At 35.6% G+C, this 21,401-nt stretch overlaps 2 protein-coding genes across 3 annotated transcripts; one reads left to right on the forward strand and one right to left on the reverse strand.

The window, feature by feature from the left end:
- The first annotated feature begins 5,325 nt into the window (after positions 1-5,325).
- YAB5 (plant-specific transcription factor YABBY family protein) lies at positions 5,326-10,178 on the forward strand. 2 transcript variants are annotated; one of them, XM_086670989.1, is made up of 7 exons: positions 5,326-6,039; positions 6,861-6,980; positions 7,827-7,941; positions 8,047-8,095; positions 8,202-8,277; positions 8,380-8,452; positions 9,927-10,178. In XM_086670989.1, exons 1-6 carry the CDS (start codon positions 5,962-5,964, stop codon positions 8,440-8,442), a joined length of 501 nt encoding a protein of 166 aa, XP_086527115.1. In that variant the 5' UTR covers positions 5,326-5,961; the 3' UTR covers positions 8,443-8,452; positions 9,927-10,178. The 2 variants fall into 2 exon arrangements, with proteins under 2 accessions (XP_086527115.1, XP_086527116.1); XM_086670990.1 differs by having other exon boundaries at positions 9,936-10,178.
- A 463-nt stretch (positions 10,179-10,641) lies between these two features.
- Positions 10,642-13,153, reverse strand: LOC147550531 (Nucleoside transporter family protein). Its single transcript, XM_086670988.1, has 2 exons — positions 12,539-13,153; positions 10,642-11,508 (listed from the first exon to the last, which is right to left on the reverse strand). The coding sequence occupies exons 1-2, from the start codon at positions 13,050-13,052 to the stop codon at positions 10,790-10,792; spliced, it is 1,233 nt and encodes a 410-aa protein (XP_086527114.1). The 5' UTR covers positions 13,053-13,153; the 3' UTR covers positions 10,642-10,789.
- Positions 13,154-21,401: the final 8,248 nt, after the last annotated feature.

Raw genomic sequence — 21,401 nt, forward strand, 5'->3', positions numbered from 1 at the left:
CAAAAAGTATTTATCTAGGTCTCGGGTCTCATCCCAATAATCTCCTCTCAATATTGGCTCAACTTTAATGGGAAATTGGGTGGAATGACTTTTGACCAAGGAGATTTTGTTGGAATGACCCAAGTTTCTTCAAAACCTCTCAAATGACCTAATTTTTGCATTTTAGGCCAAAATTGCCCTCTTATATATATTGGAGTCTAGAAAGTCTAGACTCCGAATTTACCAAAGCAAACAAGATAGAAACCAAGAATAGGGAATTCTTTCTCTACAAACCTTGTTCGAAATTTTCATCTCTAATCCATTCAACCATTTCTTGTTCGAATTTTTTGGATGAAATCATTGTAATTGAGTGTAAATCTTGAAGTATTTTGAATCTTTCCACTTTTTAAGGGTTTGACTCTCAAATCTCTTCTTGTTCTTAACCGAAAACTTTGGGAAACTTTTGCTCGGCTAGGGCTTTTATAATTGTTGAAGTAAGTTCATCTTGGCTAGGTTTTGGCAAATTTCATCTTCATTGTTAATTTGTTTCATATTATGCGTTGTTTGTTTGGTTTTGTATAGGATTTTTTATTGATTTAGGTATTTTTCATCTTGCTCGGGTTTTAGCTTATTTCAACTTCATGATTACATTGTTTTATCTTATGTTTTGGTTGTTTGTCTATTTTTGTATGTCAAATTCATCTTACTTGTTGTTGATTTGTCAACTTTGGTGAGGGTTTTATCTTAATCTTATGCATTTGTTACTTTGTTTAACAATGTTCGTTGTGTGTTTGTTAATAGCCCTCAATTAATGGAAGTATTGTTCTTGTTTGTTGAGGTTTGTTTTATTATGGGATATAAGGTTACCTTACTATGAGACAGTGTTCGGGCAATTACTATGGATCATAAGGTTACCTTACGATGGAAGTCTCAACAACTTCAAGGTATAAGTTTAGAGATAATTAGTTTCATGGGTTGGTAATCATCATTATTCTATGACGTACTATTAGTGGTAATATGAACGATCGATATAGTCGTAAATTCATGATCAATAGGCCATCCGCGTAAAAGCTCGACCGACTAGTTAATTATCTCAACAATAGTTATTTCAAAATCCTGGAATAGTGATACTGTTAGAGTAACATTTCTTCATTGGTAATCTCTAACAAAATCATGTTATTGTAATTAGTTGTTAGAGTGTTATTGTGAAGAGCGAACATTCAATGTCTTGCTTATGAAATACAAAATATTTTGTATTACTATCTCCAGAACTATTATTATAATCTTGAAGTTTGAGTGCTTGCCGCTACAGGTGGAAATCATTTCACAATATGGATACTGTTAATCTAATGATGACAAAAAAAAATTATGGAGAAAGATGTATTTGTTAATAGTCCTCAATGCCCAACAAGTGAATATAAATGTATCGGTGTTATATATAGCTTGTTCCTTAATAATAACTTATTCCTCAATAATCTTAGCTAGTGTTAAAGATGATGTAATTAATAAAGATCAAATTATAGTGATGCACATCCTTGTTTAGTGGATATTTTTCACATGACAGCATCATCTAAATTCATTTGTAGTTCTTTTTATATCGTGTGTTTGTAAATATATGATGTAAGTTTATGACTTTAAAATTGTAGGTTGAACACTCACGGAAATCTATTGGATCAACTCTTTTGGCTTGAAATTGTTATTATTTGATACTACCATACGAATCATTGATATATCTTTGATTGTATTACATGTATTTTTTTTTCAAGTTGTTCTTTGAAATTGACTTATTAAAAGTGTATGGTAGTTTATGTTGTATCCAGAGATTGACTTATTAAAATAGTATGTGTGGAAGAATTTAGTAATATCAATTTCAATAATAGACATCTTGTTATATGTCTTATTCACAAGTAAAAAAATCGGTTGACTGCATGAGTCTAGACTACTGCTGCATGAGTCTAGACTGTTGTTGCATGAGTCTATCCCTCCCTTTATCTCTCTTCTCTCTCTCTCTCTCTCTCTCTCTCTCTCTCTCTCTCTCTCTCTCTCTCTCTCTCTCTCTCTCTCTCTCTCTCTCTCTCTCTCTCTCTCTCTCTCTCTCTCTCTCTCTCTCTCTCTCTCTAGCTCCGGCGGGGAGGAACCCCTTCGGCGGACTTTTGATTTTCAGATGAAATCGAGCTGGTTTCTTTCGGAAACCAGACGACCAGACGAGATATGGTTTTTTCTGGAAATCAGGGCCCCTTCGCCGGAAATATGAAGAAAGAGAAGAGAAAAAACAAAAGAGAAAGAGAAAATATAAAAAAAGGAAGATGAGAGGAAGAAGTGTTGTCTTCAAAGTGTCGCCGGAATTTGTTGTGGACATTGCGGAATTTTATGTTGGAGGTGGCCGGATGAAGTGGAAATGAGAGAGGAAGAAGAGGGCAGAAACTGGTTTAAGTGTTTAGAGGAAACAAAAGGTTCAAAAAAATGTTTGTTCCCGCCTTAAACCTTTGTACCCCGATAATTTCTGTATTTCCCAAATCGCCCTCCAAATCAAAACATACCTATAAATCTCGGGCGTTCATATAGTTTGAGTAAATCTTGACCTCTCTTTTTAGAGGATCTTATATACTCTTATAAATCAAATAACTAACCACTTCCTATAAATTCTATAACTATGTTTCTCTCTCCTACCTTAAAATTTCAATTCACACGATTTTTTCTCTTTCATCTTCTTTCTTCAAACAACCCAATAAAATCTTCAAAATTAATTTAATTACAATTAAAATTTTTAATTTATTTTTATTACTATCTCATAATATATTTATTGGAGAAATCCGTGACCTTTAAAAGAGTCATAAGTTTAGGTGTCGTGTCATAACTTTCATTTATAAATCTTAGTCTGTAAATCATGACCTTTAAAAGAGTCTTTAAAGGATAAAGGTGTAAAAGTCAAAGTAACTACCCGCATTTAATAAAATCTCACCCTCCTTCCCTCTCTATCCCCTTACCTTCTATTTCTTCTTTCACATTTCTCTCTCTATCTCTTTTTTTTTTCAAACAACCAATATAATCTCCATTACTATTCTTCTATATTTTTAATATCTGTATATAACTGAAGTATTTGACGATAAGCCCGTAACATTAGAAATTTCCGTGACCTACGCGCACGGGTTATACCTTAGTTAGATTATAAATCAGGAATTTCTATGTTTACTTAGTAAACCAAAATCAAAACATGGTTGTAGATCTTCTTTTCTTTCCCATCTTTTAGTGATTACAAGTACAATCCACCAGAAGTATAATCCACCGAACACTTTTTTCTCCCCCATCTCTTGTCTGATCCACCAGAATATAATAATTATCAAACTCTGCATATTTTGGTGTTTCAAAGCTCGTATTCAGATTGAAATTAGACTATGAAACATTTTGATCGGAACTTGTGATAGAGACAGGACCAAGCTTCTGACAATCACTAAGCATCTTATTTTTGAACTCGATTGGAAGGTTTCTCCTCGCTTCTGCCAAAATTCCTAGGTTTGGATTTATTGAGATTTTGCTTTTTATTCTATGGGTTAGCTAAGTTGCTCGGAGAAGATCAGTTTTCTTTTCAAGATCTAGGTTAAGAAGTATTTATATTTATTAGAAAGAGAGATTTTTAGAGAAAGGGAGTGAAAGAGATTTTTAAAGAGAGCGGAAGAGAAAAAAACATATTTTTAGGATTAGAATTTTTTCCTAAAAGATCTTCAAGACCTCCATGGAGGTCTTTCCTACAGAGAGAAATTAAAGAAGACGATGAAGATAGAAACTGGAGAACATGATAAATAGTAGGGATTAAAACAAAAATAAAAAGACAAAAGGCCAATGTTGAAAAGTTAAAATTTGACTTTTTAGTCAATACATCGAAAAACACAAAGTGGGGTCATCTCGACATTTTTATACTTTAGGGGACCACGCGAAAATCTGATCACACTTTAGGGGGGCAATCGGAAAATAACCCTTACATTTGAGAGTGAAATGTGTATCAAATATAGTTATTTTAGAGATCTCTATTAGTGACAAAAAAATTAGAGTATTTGACTTAAGAAACAAAAACCTTAATTGACATAAGTCCTTCTCCGATGCAACACTAAAAAAAAATGTAATAGTTACACATGTCACACATACATTTAATACGATAAAATAGTTGAGAGAGGAAAACTTTCTATTGGTCTTAAAATTAAATTTGATAACTAAGATACTCAAAAGAGATCTAAGAAATAGAGTTTGTAGTTAATGAAAACAGTTGAGCTCAAGATACCCTAAAGTGTAGGGTATTGTTGAATTTATAATGAAGTAAAAGTAAATACAATTACAGATATACCCTTAACTATACAAGTAACTACTATTATATACAAATCACTCTAATAGTTAAGACATCTTAAAATTAAATGCTTCTACGTTATCTTAAGATCTCAATTGAGTTTGCATTTTAAAGGTCAATAAAAAGTTTCTAAAGTCCTAGGTGCCACTTACGACTTTAAGATGAATTTTGCCTTAGAAATGCTCTTAAGAAGTACTCCTGCTCGAAGCTTCTCTTTGCTAAGGGTGTTTTCTAGAATCCATATGTCTAACTAAAAGAGAAGATTGGACAATATGAACATTGGATTGGCAAAATATATTGAATTATCAAATTGTGTCTAAGTTTTCACATCAAAAAAAAAATTGTGTTTAAGTAATGAAATCAAATGAGTATTTGATCAATCAATTGCGTATTGCATTAATCGAATGTGTATTGAATAATCAAATCAAGCATGTCTTTCGGCAGAAAAATGTGTTCTATGGACTGTGCTACTAAATGAATATCCTAAGAGTGTAACAATATTTCGGATAAAAAATAAAACCGATAGAGAATTGACCTTCTATATGTAATTTTGTGTATAGACTAACCACTAGTTACAAATTTATCTACCAATATTATTCATGAGTAATGCTATGAAACAAAATAAAACTAGGTAGACTCAGGGTATAAATTTTATGTAATTAGTCGTGATTCGTGATTCGTGTTTCTGATGATTCTGATGTATTAATGACAATTAACGTAAAAATTTTGCAAACTTAGATTTTTCTCGTCTCCTATGTGTTCCCACATGATTTTTCTTAAATATAAAAAAATTCAAACACAATTATTTTAGACCGTTTTGTTTGAAGAGCCTACACCATTCTTAAAATTTCGAATTTCACCCCCCTCGTTCCGCTGAGGCGGTGGCGCTCTGTCGTCGCCTACTAAAAGTAGCCCTCATTTATCTGTTCGGAGCTATCAGGTTTTCATCCCGTACATGCAGAATTACAGATATAGCATAGAACCCCCCAAAACACTTCCCCCTTCCTACCCGCCCCCCCTGAAACCCTAATTTAACCTACAAAACCGGTTGCCTGCCACCTAAAACCTCCCTTTCCTTTCTTTCACTTTCTAGGCCCCAGCAACTCCTGAATCCTACCCAACCTCTGAAACCACTATTCTTTTCCCTAAAACCGCTTTATTTTCTCACATGGTGGTTTCCCTTCCCCATTTCCTCTTCTCTCTCTCTCTACCCCCTCTTTCTACATTATTGATCCTACAAACCCTAGCTAGGTAGCTAATTGTGTTCATTCAACCTACATATCCTTTATTTTAATTCTAAAAGAAGTCAACTAGATTACTCTTGATTTCTTAACCTAATTTCATTTCATCAATCATGGGCCTACAACCATCAAAAATTTCATATTTGGGGTGATCTCATACATTCCATTTTTAAAGAAGTGAACATCAAACTTTGCTCCTCCATTGAAGCAACAAATTTTATGATCTTTTTTTCTCTCTCCCTCTTAACCATTTAAACAGTTGATACTCCTCTATCATTCTCCTTCAATAAAGAGCAATAATAAGTAAACAAGCAACTCATCTTGTTTCTTCCATCTTTCTTTCTCTCTCTAGTTTTTCAAGAGAACTCTTTCCCTATATCATTTCTAGCTAGAGAGAGAGAGATGACAAGTCTTGTTGATGTTCCATCTCATGAGCAAATCTGCTATATTCCTTGCAACTTCTGCAATATTGTTCTAGCGGTATATAATATATATTTCTAACTAGGGTTTAATTTGCTTAATATTGATCATTTTTTAAAGTTAGAAAAAAAAAAAAAATCATTATGGGTTCTCAAACTTTTTTTTTCTTTATTTCTATCTAGGGTTTAATTTACTTAATTAAAAAGATCATTCTAGGTTTTGAAATAGATCTAATTATATACTTGCAGAACAATAGGTCTTTTAATTAGGGTTAATTTTTTTTAATAGTTTTTTGTCTGTGTTGGCGTCAAGAATTCTTTCTTGTTTATGGAAACAGAGTCACGTCTTTTTCTTCTTTTACTGTCGAAGTAGGGAAAAGTCATCTAGCTACTACTGCGTTTATTTCAATGTTTTATTGTGTTTGCGCATGAGAGAAAGAAAGATACAAGGGTGGTATAGAGAGAAGAATGTTTTTCTTCTTCAGATAATAAGTTGTTAACATGAATTTCTTCACACCCATAGATTTTCAGTTGTACCTGATCTCTAGGGTTTTCTTTTCTTTACTTAAAACACTCATAAAAGCAGTCAAACAACAAAACAATCCACAGTCCAAAAACACAGTCATTGTATTTCTCACTAAAAAAATTTAATCAAGATCTGATCATTTTCTTTTAAAGACAAAGATCTGAGAATTCCACTTAAATATAGATCTTCTGTTGTTAAACCTAATTTTATTGAGTTCATCTCATATACACTAAAACCTAAAGAGTAAAGAAGAATAAGAAAAATGGAGTTCCATATTAACCTAGAAAATGATTTGAAATGTTTTGATCTCCAAGTTGTTTAAACTTTTGAAATCTAGGGTTTTTTTTTATATGCAGGTAAGTGTTCCATGCAGTAGCTTGTTTGAGATTGTGACTATAAGATGTGGGCATTGCACTAATTTGTGGTCTGTAAACATGGCAAATACCTTGAAGTCACTATCTTTACAAGATCCTCAGGTAAGAAATAGAATTTTGGTTTTTCAATTTGCAGCTTTGTTTTAATTAGAGAAATGATGATGATGATGATCAGCTGAAATCTAGGGTTTTTTCTGTCTCTTTCTCTCTTCCCACTTCAACCTTCGAGAAAGTGACAATCCCGGGGGGAAGTAATTTTTGTAGTGTATGGAAAGTCTCTCTCAAACCCTAGATAGAGCAGCACAGAGAGAGAGCCATAATAATAAAATAAAGGAAACCCTAGCTAGGTTTAATAAGTCAGCATCAGTAGCAGCAGCAGTAATAGCAGCCGCAGCTTCTTTCTCTTCATTGATTTGATTGGATGTCATATGAAGTTGATGTGATTTTATTTTTTGTTTATTAGGGTTTCTCGTTTATCACCCAAACAAAGTTAAAAATAGCTAGGGTCCTTCCTATATGTGAAGCCGAAATAAAATTATTATTATTTTGCTTTCCAACTGTCATTCATCAGGTTTTCTTTCTTTTCATACAGTAAGAGATTGATGCCTTGTTCTAACTAATTCAGTCACTTCTCATCTCTCTCTCTCTCTCTCTACTCTCTTTCTCTCACTAAAAACCTTTGGATCTGTTTAGTATGTAATTTGGTTTCAACTAGGACTCTAGGGAGTTCCATTCCAATAAAGGGTCTTCTTTTTCTCTCCTCCCCTTTATCTCTTTCTCTCTCTCTAGAAAGAAAAGGGTCTACTTGAGAGACAATGGAGAAAGGAGTATGACCATATGAAACCATATAATGGACCTCAATTATCTTCCCCCCTTACCCTTTCCTTTGTTCTAGGTTTTAAACAAATTCTTTAACTTCCTTTATTATTTATGTCCATATTATTTCAGACTACACAAAACTTGGTTGCTTCAAATCATAAATCAGTGGATCATTTGGCATCTTCATCAAGATGCAAAGAAATCCAAATGCCTAACAAGAGCGAGCCAAGGATCGTTAATCGGCGTAAGTTTTCTCAATCTGTTAACATACCTAAGATAAGTAGTACACATGAAATTTTCCTATTAGGGTTTTTTTTTTTGAACGATGATTTGTTTTTTGTCAATGCAGCTCCTGAAAAGAAGCATAGAGCACCATCTGCATATAATCAGTTCATCAAGTAATACCATTTTTCCCCTTTTATTTATATGAAAAGATTTGGATTTGGATAAAAATACAATTATATGTATATATGAGTCTTTGAATGGATCAATGGTTTTTATTAGGGAGGAGATTCAAAGGATTAAGGCCAATCATCCAAATATCACTCATAGAGAAGCATTCAGTACTGCAGCTAAGAATGTGAGTGAGAAATGCAATACAAAATAGATTCAAGTTTGCTAAAAATGTATTTGATTTTTTGTAAATTTGTTACTGATTTGTAGTTTTAATTGTGTTTGGTAGTGGGCACATTTTCCCCATACTCATTTTGGGTTGATGTTGGAGAGTGACAAGCAAGCTAATTAAACTGGACCAGGTTTGGATTTTGCTCATAAGTAACTTCTTTATAGCCCTATTTAAGTTGTTTTGACCTATCAAAAGATCATCCTAATGAGAGAGAGGGGCTGGCTAGCCATGTTGCTTCCACCCTCGCTTTGAGTTTGTTAATGAATGATACTATTTTGCTTCCCCAAAACAAAACAAAAATAATAATCTTTGATAATCTTGAAAAAGCTAGGATTAACCATCTTTATTAACCACAAAAGTTTCGGAGATAAAGTTTCTTTTAGAAGAAGCAAAATATGTAGTTCATTAAGAAACATAGTAGTGGTAGCTAAGAATGTTGTTAATAACTCTCAGTCTCTCACCAAGATTACAAGATAATTACATTGAAAGGCTTAAGTCCTAGATAAGACATACCAATTGGGAGATGAACTTATGATGATGGAATTAGTCACTATAGATTTGCATGACATAAAGTTACCAAATTCTTTTTTGCTTACAATGTTCATAGAATACTACCTCCTTTACGACAAGGAAATTTATTAATGTACTAGATGTAGGTCTATGTACTTTTTACGGAGATGGCGACTGGATCTTGAGTGTCATTTAGGTTTTTAGATATTGAAGTTTATTAGTCTTGAACTCTTGATATAAAAATTTATCTTAAAATCTGATGGTTGTTAAGGAGCAACCTACGTTTGTATCATGTACAGACCCTTGTGATTTGTGAATTAGGTTTTATCCTTGTATATATTCCATCAGCCAGAAATTCCTTGATTATCTCTCTGACTCTCTTAGGAACCAACCATATTCATCTTTACCCAACCAACTAGTTGCAACTTGCATATATATATATATATATATCTAAAAGTAATGGTAATTTTTTCGTATAGATTTTGCATAGTTCCTTTAACCATTCTACCAATCGACTTGAATATGATGAGATACTGTCTCCACCTTTTGACCACAAAGAAAACAGCGATAAGCCATCATATTTCCATTAAGGTGTTCTCAATGGAAAGGTGATTGTACACGTAACTCTCTTGGCACAAATGTAATGGAAATGATAATTTTCTTAATCATCTAACCATGTTCGGGGAGCCTTCCTCTATCTCATTTGAAAGAGATCCATTCCCGCTAGGGGCTGTGCTTTCTAATTATGTAGCTATGGACAAGTTTGTTAGACTAATGCTCTTAAGACTTGCTCTTAATTTTCATTTCAGGCTAGATCTTGATTAAGTCCAATTGTTCTTAATTTTCATTTGGAAACCCTTTCCATCTGTCGCCACATAAACGTTCCTACATCATCTTTAGCAAGAGATATTTAGACTTTTCGGCATATATGAAAGGGAAGTTTAATGGGTGGACATCTCATTAACACTATATGTAGATTAAAAACTAGGATGAGGTCACTAATCTATAATCTTTCTTTTGTTATGAAGTCTTAGTTTTGTTGTTGTAACTGCTTAGAGTTCTTTACTAATTATATTGAACTTGATGTTTACAAGGATTTGAAGAAAGCTATATATATCCAACCAGATGGTGTAACTCTAGACTTTCCGCGCGGTGAAGATGTCTTCGCCGATATTATAATATGAACTATTGATGATATAAGTACTACTATTGTTGTTGTTGTTATAGGAGCTAGATGATACTAGCTTCTCTCTCTATAATGTATGTGAAATTATATTCTTTCCTATCCTCAACTTTATAACTTGGTTGTACTTGAATTGATGAATGAAAATGAAGTTAGTTTCGAATTGATTTCTTCAAATTGTAGTTCTATTATAATTGCAATTTGAGCCTCAACGATTATTTGTTTTTGTACTTAGTTACCCGAAATTTGAATTTCTCTTAACTTTGGAAGTTAGAAATATGAGAATACAATGAGGTAGGTTTGAGAGATTCCAATATCAGCCATTGTTGGGAACTTGTCCTATTGTTAAACTTGTCCTATTGTTAAACTTGTCCTATTGTTAAATGAGGTAGGTTTGAGAGATTCCTGTAATAATTTTGTCTGTGTATTGGATGGTTAGTCATCTAGGCTTCTGCCATTGCATTGTTTTTTCATTAATGATACTATTTTATCTTCTCAAAAAAAAAATATTATATACTTAGTCAGGGTACTCTTCTTGATTCAGTAACGTACACCACATTTGAAATATTGTTAAATATGTATATGACAAACGGCAAATCAATTAAAAATGAGAGGAGAAGCTCTATATAACTTAGCGAGACTAAAATATGATTGTTTTTAGTAATTAAGATCCTTAATTAACATAGATTAATCATTATAGTTATGATCATTCAATCAACTTAACTAAACCATAGTTAACAAACTAGAATATATATACATAATAATGTATAAAGCTTAAATTATCCAAAACCACCCAAGAACTGAACCTCCAAACAATCCAAACCCTAAAAACAAAGCCATAACAACTCCAGCAATTTCTGCTTCAGCCATTGAAACTGATTTAGGAGCAAGTATCATAAGTACACTTGTCAAAAACCCATTGCTTATTCCAAGTAAACATGTCAAAATTATAACAGGAATTTCACTTCTAAACCATCTTGGGCCATGAAGACAAGCTGTAAAGAGAGGATAGAATAATAAAAGCCTTATAACACAAGCCCAAGAAGCTTTTCCAATGCACTTTGGAACATATACTGAAGTTAATGACTTACCCACTAAATCAGAAACATTATAAGTTGTAATCAATAAGATTGGGTACCAATCTTTAAGGGTATTAGATACCACATTTTCAGTGATGAATCCTGGAAAGATTGAGAGAGTTACTAAGTAAACCAAAAGAATCCCAAAAGCTGAGAATTTTATTCTTTTGGTTACACCCCATATTTGTATTGGTTCCTTGATGATATTTGTTGTTGGAGGTGTAAATATAACTTTTCTTTTTTCCATGTAATATTGGATGTTTGGTAACTTGTGGAGAAGATTGGAACAGATAAAACAACCTAATAGTATTAGAATACTGACTAGGAAATAGATGTGAGCACTTGTTTGGAGACCTTTTGGGGTTTGAGGAAGTGATGCTTTTGTTATGATTCTCAATAATGAAACAAGAACACCTACAAAAAGGAAAAATTATTGTTTAATTAGATAGATTCATTTTTTTTTTTGTTGAACTAATTAGATAGATTCATGATACCTTTAACTTACCTTTAGTATTAATTCATGTTTTAAAAGTGCCACAAAAAATAATGGCTTATTTAGTTTAGTCCTTCAATATAAGCCGGCTACTCGTGGATCCCGTCAAATGAAGGGACTGAACTCAATTTAACCATTAATGGAGGGGTAACTCCAAAATAATGGCTCACCATTAGTACTAGGGAAGTTTATTTTTTGGAAGTGCCCCCAAAATAATTACATAATGAGTTTACACCTCCAATATAAACTGGCCTCTCGTGGATGCCGTCAAATGGAGGGGATAACCTCAATTAAACCAATAAACTGATTTTTGGAGTTGCTACTAATTTTTTTCTGCCTTTAAGCTTCCCCTTTATTAACATCAAATATAAAATGATTTATTTTACCAAAAAAATATATATAAAATGATTTCTAAAAAACTAAGTTTGTATAAAAAACCAAGTTTCTTATAAATTTGTAAGAAGCGAAATAGTTTCCTCGCTTTAGAGAGGAAAATTCCGTCGTATCCAAAAAAGGAAACTAGTTTCATGAGTACAAATCGATGTCAACTGCTAATTTTTTTCCCTCTCTCTGTTTTGCAAAATTTCTTATGGACCTTTTCAGAGCTCATGGTGGCCGAGTTAATATTATTGCTGATAGAAGTGTTGGATTATATTTTCTGAAAAGAAATTAGCTTTGCTTTTTTTTTTTGTCAACCAAAAGTCTATTCAATGTTTTCTTCGCTTCAGAATTTCATTTTGGTACATGGAAGCGACTTAGAAAAATAAAGGTGCTACTTGGCCCGAAAATCTTGGTTGACATTCTGGCGGGGCTCTAACGTGGTCGGCTCAGAACAGTTGGGCATCCCACTCTCCCACATTGCTGGCTGATATGGGCCGACCACGTTAGTACTCGGCCTGATGTTGGCCCAAATCTTCGGACCATTATACAAAAATTTGTAAGAAATGATACCTGAAGAAGCAGTTCCTGCAAAAACAGCCTGCATATATCGTTCAGGCAACTTTCCTGCTGATCCAATCAAAGTTCCACCAATCAACCCATCAGCCAAACCACAAACAGCTACTGCTGCAACTAAAACACTATATGATCCTCTTGTACTACAAAAACCACTCCAATCCATAATAGAAGGAATTGCCAAAACCAAAACAAACATACAAAGTCCCAAATTCATTTTAAACCTAAAACTAATCATGGATTTATCACACCACCTTCCCCAACTCATTAGAAGTATAAGAATAGGTAGTGAAGAACCCATATAAGCAATTGAGAATACTTTATCGATATGTTCGGTTGGATATAAATACCCGAAGTAATCGATTGCTGTAATTAAAGTATTCCATGGAAGCAAATTTCCTAAACCAAGAAGGAAATGAATTATATAAGCTATATTATATGTATCCCTTGGTTCATGATCATCAACTTCATAGTCATCACTTAAATGCTTTACCACTACTACTCTTTCCATTGAAAGTTCTAATTGATTTTCAACTCCTTTCTATGATTAAGTTAATTGTCATATTTATAGGATATCTTTGAAAAAAGGGGTATGTTGATACTGGCTATTTTGATAAAATTGCTTTCTAGCACCCTTAAGCTTGGATATATTTAGAGTATGTTTGGTCCACTGAAACAGTATGCTATTATCAACAGTAACAATGTGATTCCTGGTAATTGTATTATATTACTTTACCGGTTGTAATGGAATAGGATTACAATGCTTACACGTCCTGACCCAAATGCATTAAAAAACTTAACTTTATCAACAGTTCAATTTTACTACCCCGTACTTCTCTCCGTGGAACTAGGTAAATGGTAAATGATTCAGTAAATAACTGTGATAAGTAAGGGAGAAATACTAATTAGTCATAAGTTTGGGGCATGGACTCTCGTTTGACTCTTAAGTTAACGTTAGTTTTTAACTATCAGTATTTCTTGACTCAAACACATTACCTAAAATGAACATTAGTGTAACCATTTGCATTAATAACGATACTGCTACGTGTATATATTTTTCAAAAACTTGATGTCTAGACATCTACTTGTTGAGTTTAGATGAAGTGTCTAAATATATATATATATATATATATATATATATATATATAAGGGAAATGTTTTTTTTCTTATCTTACTCATAGTATGACTCAGGAGATGAGGTAGTATCATCTTGACCCCATATTTTTATCAACTATTCTTTCAAAATCTAATAAGTCAGAGATATTGATTATGATGTGTATTGAGTACGAATTTCGAGAAGAATATTTTTGTGAAGTTAGATATTCAATTGATTAGTAAAGATTTCTATATGTCTGCAAAAATCTAATTATAAGTTACATCAAAATGTACAAAGTCAACATTTCCCTACTCATCTTTAATAATGGGTATAGGGTAATGATGGATATTTAGTTTAGGTCATGAACCTCTATGGGTTTAAGTGTTTGGAGTGATTTGCATTTCTTTTAGAAATTTGAGTTGTGTGGTTATAAAGAATGAGTGGATGGGTAACCTTGAATAATGGACTTTATTTTATATTAATATCATAAGGTATATTGTGGGAATTTTTCTATCTTTACAGCAGTTGAAGTGAATGTTGATGGGATTTTGGGTTACCACTACCTTAATTAGCTACCATTCATTTGATTCCATTGATTGCCAGGAATATTTAAGCCCTACTTTTTTTTTATTCATACCCCTGTTTGTTCTTTATTTTTGTTAAACTACCCCCTTTGCCTTTACTCTGTCCATTATTGTACTTAAGAATGTGATAAAGTTAGTATGATTGTACTCAAGGAAGGTTGTTAGAAGGTCCACTCCACTCGGCTAAACCGAGTGGATTAGGTCCACTTAATTATAGTAATCCTAGTAGGATTAGGATTCCTATTACAACCAAGATTGATGTAGTTTAGATAAACACTTACTTAGATATAGTTTTATATTTCTTAAACACCTTCTTGTAAACCTATATAAAGGATTAGATCCATAATGTAAAACCATGTTATTGTGAATAAAGAAAAGGTATTTACCTATCTCTCTCTCTCTCACGATTAACACTTTGCTATCATCATCTCTTGGTTCCAACCGAGAAGACTGCGATCAACTCTCGGCTTCAACCGAGTTCTCTAACCATCTCTCTCGGTCTCACCCGATTGCCTCCATCATCACCCTCTCGGTTTCACCCGAGAGGTCCTGCTGTCCCTCTCGGTTTCACTGAGAGACCAATCTTTCTTCATCTTCCTCGGCTTCATCCGAGTCGATCATCAAGAGGTTCATACCTCTTCACATGGTATCAGAGCTAGAATTCAATTTTTTTTAAGAGATGACTACTCCCGAAACTTCGGAAACCTCTCAAGTTCATCACAACATCAATAGTGGGCCGTTTGATGTCCACCATTCGGATTCTCCCACTACTATTCTTATCACATCGCTCCTAACCGGTGATAACTATCCCTCATGGTCACGAGGAATGACTAAAGCCTTAAGAGCTAAAGCTAAGTTAGGTTTTGTTGATGGAAGCATCGAAAAACCAACCGATCCTAATGAACTAGAACAATGGGGACGATGTAATGATCTCGTTTCTAGTTGGCTCATCAATTCCGTTGATCCACCTCTTCGATCATCCATCTTATATGATGAAACGGCCTCCGATATATGGCACAATCTCTATGATCGCTTCCATCAACGTAATGCTCCTAAAATTTTCCAATTAAAGAGAGCGATCTCTTGTCTTAGACAAGACAACTCCGATGTTTCTACATATTTCACCAACCTCAAGGCTCTTCAAGACGAACTCAATTCCTTGATTATCACCGAGCCTTGTACATGTGGACATGGTCGTTCCTTACTTGAAAGAAAAAATCAAGATAGGGCTATGGAATTTCTTCAAGGACTTAACGATAGATTTTCATCTATTCGGAGTCAAATTTTATTGATTGAACCTTTTCCTTCGATTCTTAGAATCCATTCACTTATTAAACAAGAAGAGGTTCAACAAAACTTAGTCACTCCTATGAGTATTGACTCCAACAATTCGGCACTTGCCGTTGGAAACAATGAGTATAATCAAACTCGTTTTAATGGAACCGAGAGACAACGTACAAAACGTCCTCGTCCCTTTTGTGAAAATTGCAAAATCCATGGTCACGATGTTTCCTCTTGCTACAAAATACATGGGTATCCACCCAACTATGGTCAAAGAGGACGAAACCGTACCCGACAAGAGTCCATCAACCTCTCGATTTCAGACAAAACCGGCCAGGGGGTGCCTCCAGCAACCTCCTTCACTAATGAGCAATACCAAGGTATATTAGCACTCCTTGACCGCAATAGGCAACCGACCACAACCAATTCTCAAGGCAACACCAACAAGGATCCTCTAATCAACCTTACCGGTAAGTACTACTCTTCTTTTCATCCTCCTTGGGTCATTGACTCGGGAGCCGCCAAGCATATTTGTTCAAATATATCTCGATTCTCCTCTTATTCCCTTACACCACCGGATTTATACGTCCGTTTACCGGACGGTTCACGGGTAAAGGTTGAACATATTGGTACCGTCTATTTTTCCAATAGATTCTATCTTGAAGATGTTTTTCATATTCCATCTTTTCAATTTAATCTCATCTCTATTTCTCAAATCTCTAAATCACTTCGTTGTACCGTCTTATTTGACCGGAATTTGTGTATCTTTCAGGACCGAACAACGAAGACGAAGATTGGGCATGGTAGTCTTCATGATGATCTTTATTTCCTTCGCACGGAGCGTCCCATCTTTTCAATTTCTAGTCTTACTAAAGATAGTTCTAGTAATGAGTCTTTTGTTTTATGGCATTGGCGTTTAGGCCATCCATCTTTTAGTCGTTTTCAATATTTTCATTCCAAACTTCCTTGTTTGAATTTTAAATTTTTATCTAATAAAGTACCGTGCGATGTTTGTCCACTTTCTAAGCAATGTCGTTTACCTTTTCCAACTAGTACCACTTCTTCCTCTCACATATTTGAGTTGGTACATGCGGATTTGTGGGGACCTTTTCCGGTCCCATCCACCTCCGGGTGTCGATATTTTCTCACCCTTGTCGACGATTATTCACGTTGTACTTGGATATTTCTTTTGGATTCTAAGTCCGATTCAAATAGAACAATTATGAATTTTTTTACCTATGTCTCCACACAATTTAATTGTAAAATAAAGACCTTTCGATCGGACAATGGAACCGAATTTATCAATTCCTCTCTATAAAGTTGGTTTATAGAAAAAGGGGTTACCCACCAACGTAGTTGTACTTATACACCCCAACAAAACGGGGTAGTTGAACGTAAACATCGCCACATACTTGAAGTGGCACGTTCCTTACGACTCCAAGCTCACCTTCCTCTCTCCTTTTGGGGAGAGTGTGTTCTCACCGCGGTTTATTTAATCAATAAATTACAGACACCCATTCTCGATGGAAAATCACCCCATGAAATCCTCATGGGTGTTGCTCCCAATCTTTCCCATCTACGGGTCTTTGGATGTCTTTGCTATGTTCGAATTCCTTTGTTAAAACCAAGTTGGACGCCCGCTCTTCCGCCGGTATATTCCTTGGATATCCCAATGGACAAAAAGGTTATCGTGTTTACGATATTTCCACACGACGAATTTTTGTCTCTAGAGACGTCACGTTCATTGAAAACAAATTTCCAATGTCTCCCTCCTACTCTTCGGCTCCACCAAACCACTCCGATCCGGAACCATTCATCTCCATCGAAGATGATGACACTTTCAATTTTCCATCGACCGGCAAGAAACCCACTGTTTCGGCATCAAACAGCAGCACCATCACCGATGGAGTTGCTGTTCCTGACGTTATTCGGCAGATCACCGATTCAGGGGTGCCTTCAGACACCCCTGCTGGACCGGGTTCTGTTCCCGGTCCGTTACAACCGGCACCATCACTCGAGGTGCCTTCAGAAGCTGCTAGTGACACTCCCCAATCAGGAGCGTCTCCAGCAGCCATTGACAGTCCTATACCCGACGTCCCCTCGTCGGACCCACTACTGCCCGAAGCTAATTCCGACCAGATGGTTGAGATTTCCGGCCGTCCAACACGATCTCGCCGACCACCGTCCCACTTGGATGATTATGTGTGTTCTAACACAAGTTCTGTCAAGTACCCACTTGAAAACTACTTCTCTATCAATTCATTCTCCACATCTCATCAAAAATTCCTCTCTTCTATATTGACTACTACCGAGCCTAGCTCCTTCACTCAAGCAATGAAATCGTCTCATTGGAATGAGGCTATGGCCAAAGAAATCTCCGCTTTGGAAGAAAACAAGACATGGTCCATCACCGACCTTCCACCCGACAAGCGACCTATTGGTTGCAAATGGGTATACAAAATTAAATTCAATTCTGATGGTTCCATCGAACGCTATAAAGCTCGTTTAGTAGCTAAAGGTTACACCCAAATCGAGGGACTCGACTATAACGACACTTTTGCCCCAGTCGCAAAACTCGTTACTGTCTGTGTTCTCCTATCTATTGCCGCCGTTAAAGGCTGGTCTCTCCACCAGTTGGATGTCAATAACGCCTTTCTCCAGGGCGATCTCCATGAAGAAGTCTACATAAAACTTCCTCCCGGGTTTTCATCTCAGGGGGAGTCTAAAGTATGTCGTCTTCATAAATCCTTATACGGTCTTAAACAGGCCTCCCGTCAATGGTTTTCAAAATTCTCCTCCGTTCTTATTGAACGAGGTTTTTCACAGTCTAAAAGCGACTATTCTCTCTTCACTTTCCGTTCGCACTCCACTCAAATCTTTGTTCTCGTTTACGTAGACGACATAATCATCACTGGAAATAATGATAATGCTATTTCCAAGTTAAAATTATTTCTTAACAAATCTTTTTCACTAAAAGATTTAGGCCGTCGACAGTACTTCCTCGGTATCGAAGTATCTCGCTCATCGCAAGGCATTTTCCTATGTCAACGGAAATATGCTCTTGACATTCTAAAAGATTCTGGCCTAACTGCGGCACGTCCCTCTGAATTCCCTATGGATCAAAAGCTCCGTCTTAGTCCTACCGACGGTATTCCTTTAATGGATCCGTCGGTCTACCGCCGACTCATTGGCCGATTACTATATCTAACGGTCACACGACCAGACATCACCTTCGCAGTAAATAATCTTAGTCAATTCATGCAGACACCTAGTCAAGTACACTTAGACGCTGCTCACCGCGTTCTACGATACTTGAAAGGCACCCTTGATAAAGGAGTCTTCTTATCAGCAAAAAGCTCTCTTCATATCACAGGATACTGTGACTCAGATTGGGCAGGTTGCCCTTCAACCCGTAGATCAACTACTGGATATTTTACAATGATGGGTGATAGTCCACTCTCTTGGAAATCAAAGAAACAACCAACGGTTGCAAAATCATCTGCAGAAGCAGAATATCGAGCTTTGGCCATTCTCACTTGTGAACTACAATGGCTCAAGTATTTATTACTTGATTTTGGAATTGATCACACAGACCCGATGACAGTTTACTGTGACAATCGGGTTGCACTCCATATCGCTGATAACCCCGTATTCCACGAACGTACGAAACATATTGAAATAGATTGTCACATCGTTCGTGAGAAGATTAAAGACAACGTCATTGCCACTCGCTTCATCACTTCAGAAAACCAGTTAGCGGATATCTTCACCAAGCCACTTGGAGCAGAACCGTTCAAGAACATTATTGGCAAGTTAGGCGTTACTTCCATTCCCGCTCTAACTTGAGGGGGAGTGTTAGAAGGTCCACTCCACTCGGCTAAACCGAGTGGATTAGGTCCACTTAATTATAGTAATCCTAGTAGGATTAGGATTCCTATTACAACCAAGATTGATGTAGTTTAGATAAACACATACTTAGATATAGTTTTATATTTCTTAAACACCTTCTTGTAAACCTATATAAAGGATTAGATCCATAATGTAAAACCATGTTATTGTGAATAAAGAAAAGGTATTTACCTATCTCTCTCTCTCTCACGATTAACACTTTGCTATCATCATCTCTTGGTTCCAACCGAGAAGACTGTGATCAACTCTCGGCTTCAACCGAGTTCTCTAACCATCTCTCTCGGTCTCACCCGATTGCCTCCATCATCACCCTCTCGGTTTCACCCGAGAGGTCCTGCTGTCCCTATCGGTTTCACTGAGAGACCAATCTCTCTTCATCTTCCTCGGCTTCATCCGAGTCGATCATCAAGAGGTTCATACCTCTTCACAAAGGTGACATAGTTAAAGGAAGCATTAGCCATTATGTAACTAATTTAAATGGCATGGTGAGTCATCATGGGAATGCCCCAAATGTTATCTTGGAGATTGATTATATCAATAATCATATCATTTTAACACATTTAAATCTATTATCTACTTGATTCAGCCAACCGTAGTTGAAGCTGTTATTTTACTGTCAGTGACGGAACTAGGAGTAGTAGTCAAGGGGGGCCGAACCAAAAAAAAAAAGTGAAAAATCTAAGTCTACCAGTGTTCGAACCCAGGTCTCTCACGTCCAAAACTCGGACCTCTACCATCTCACCCACGCTACATATATGTTATGAATATGACTCGAACTTTATTTATGCGATAAATCAGAAAGCAATCAGCATTTCTAAAACAATTTACGGCAAGTCAAGGGGGGCCATGGCCCCCTTTGGCCTGCATGTAGATCCGTCCCTGTTTACTGTCAAGTTATATGTAATACGTGATAAGGATAAATGTGTCAGAATGAAATTATGTTCGATGAAGATAGTCTTTACAACGAGGATATTTGTTTTGTCAAAGATCAATAGATGGATTGATCATGGATCAACATGTTGCTCTTATAGTCCATCCTATCTAACTCTCTCTGTTGTGGAAAAGGATTGCTTGAGCTATCATTAGCTCATTAAAGCCAAATTTTGGAGACAAACATAATATAGTTAATATCTGTTAAAAATAATTGGTTATTTTATTTTCTATCTTGTCCTCGAGACAGTAGTCAAGACACCATGCAAAATATCATTGGCCAAGAACCCCTCTTAGATGGGAAGATTTTGCCCAATCTAGCTAATAGATATCACTGGGACTGGATTCAAACCTAGGTACACATTCATAACTCTTCCATGTCTTGAAAGGGCAGATGTAGCAATTGATTAGGACAGCAAGAGCAGAGGGGAAGTAAAGGATGCATGAACTCAGGCGTGGACTTGTCTAATCAAACTTTTGATATTTTCTAGCATTAATTCCAATTTGTTGTCAAGCATTTTAATTTGGTCCCAAACACTATAATTCTCTAAGGGTCTGTTTGATACGTGTGAAAATCAGATTGGTACTTTGAGTGAGAAACTCGATTTCTTGTGAGAAAAAAGGTGTGAAAATTGCCTTACACTTTTGACCACCTTTAAGGTGGGAAAATCCATTTCTTACCCACTCTCCGGATGTGCGCTCTATCTCCTCCCATAAGGGTAAATCTATGATGTTCCATTTTTCGCCTTTTCCCTTTCTTTTTGGCTTAAGCGATTGTTCAACAAGGATCTTCTTTCTCATCCTAAAACTCTTTCTATCTCTCTCTCTCTCTCTCTTCATTCACCACATCCAATCCTTTCTTAACACCTTCGTAATCCTACAAAAATAAAGTGTTTTTTCATATTCGATTTAGGCAGTCAAACCCTAATGAAGCATAGTTGTTGGATATATATAGTTTGATGTAATTTTCTTCTATATATGGATTTGGAGATTTGTGTTTCTGGATCCAATTTATCTAAGCGCATAATTGTTTCTGGATCCTCGGTTTTTGTGTTTCCAT

This window comes from Eschscholzia californica, unplaced genomic scaffold (assembly GCF_041429995.1).
Source record: "Eschscholzia californica isolate CP2 unplaced genomic scaffold, dmEscCali1.0.p SCAF_3, whole genome shotgun sequence".
Classification (NCBI taxonomy): domain Eukaryota; kingdom Viridiplantae; phylum Streptophyta; class Magnoliopsida; order Ranunculales; family Papaveraceae; genus Eschscholzia; species Eschscholzia californica.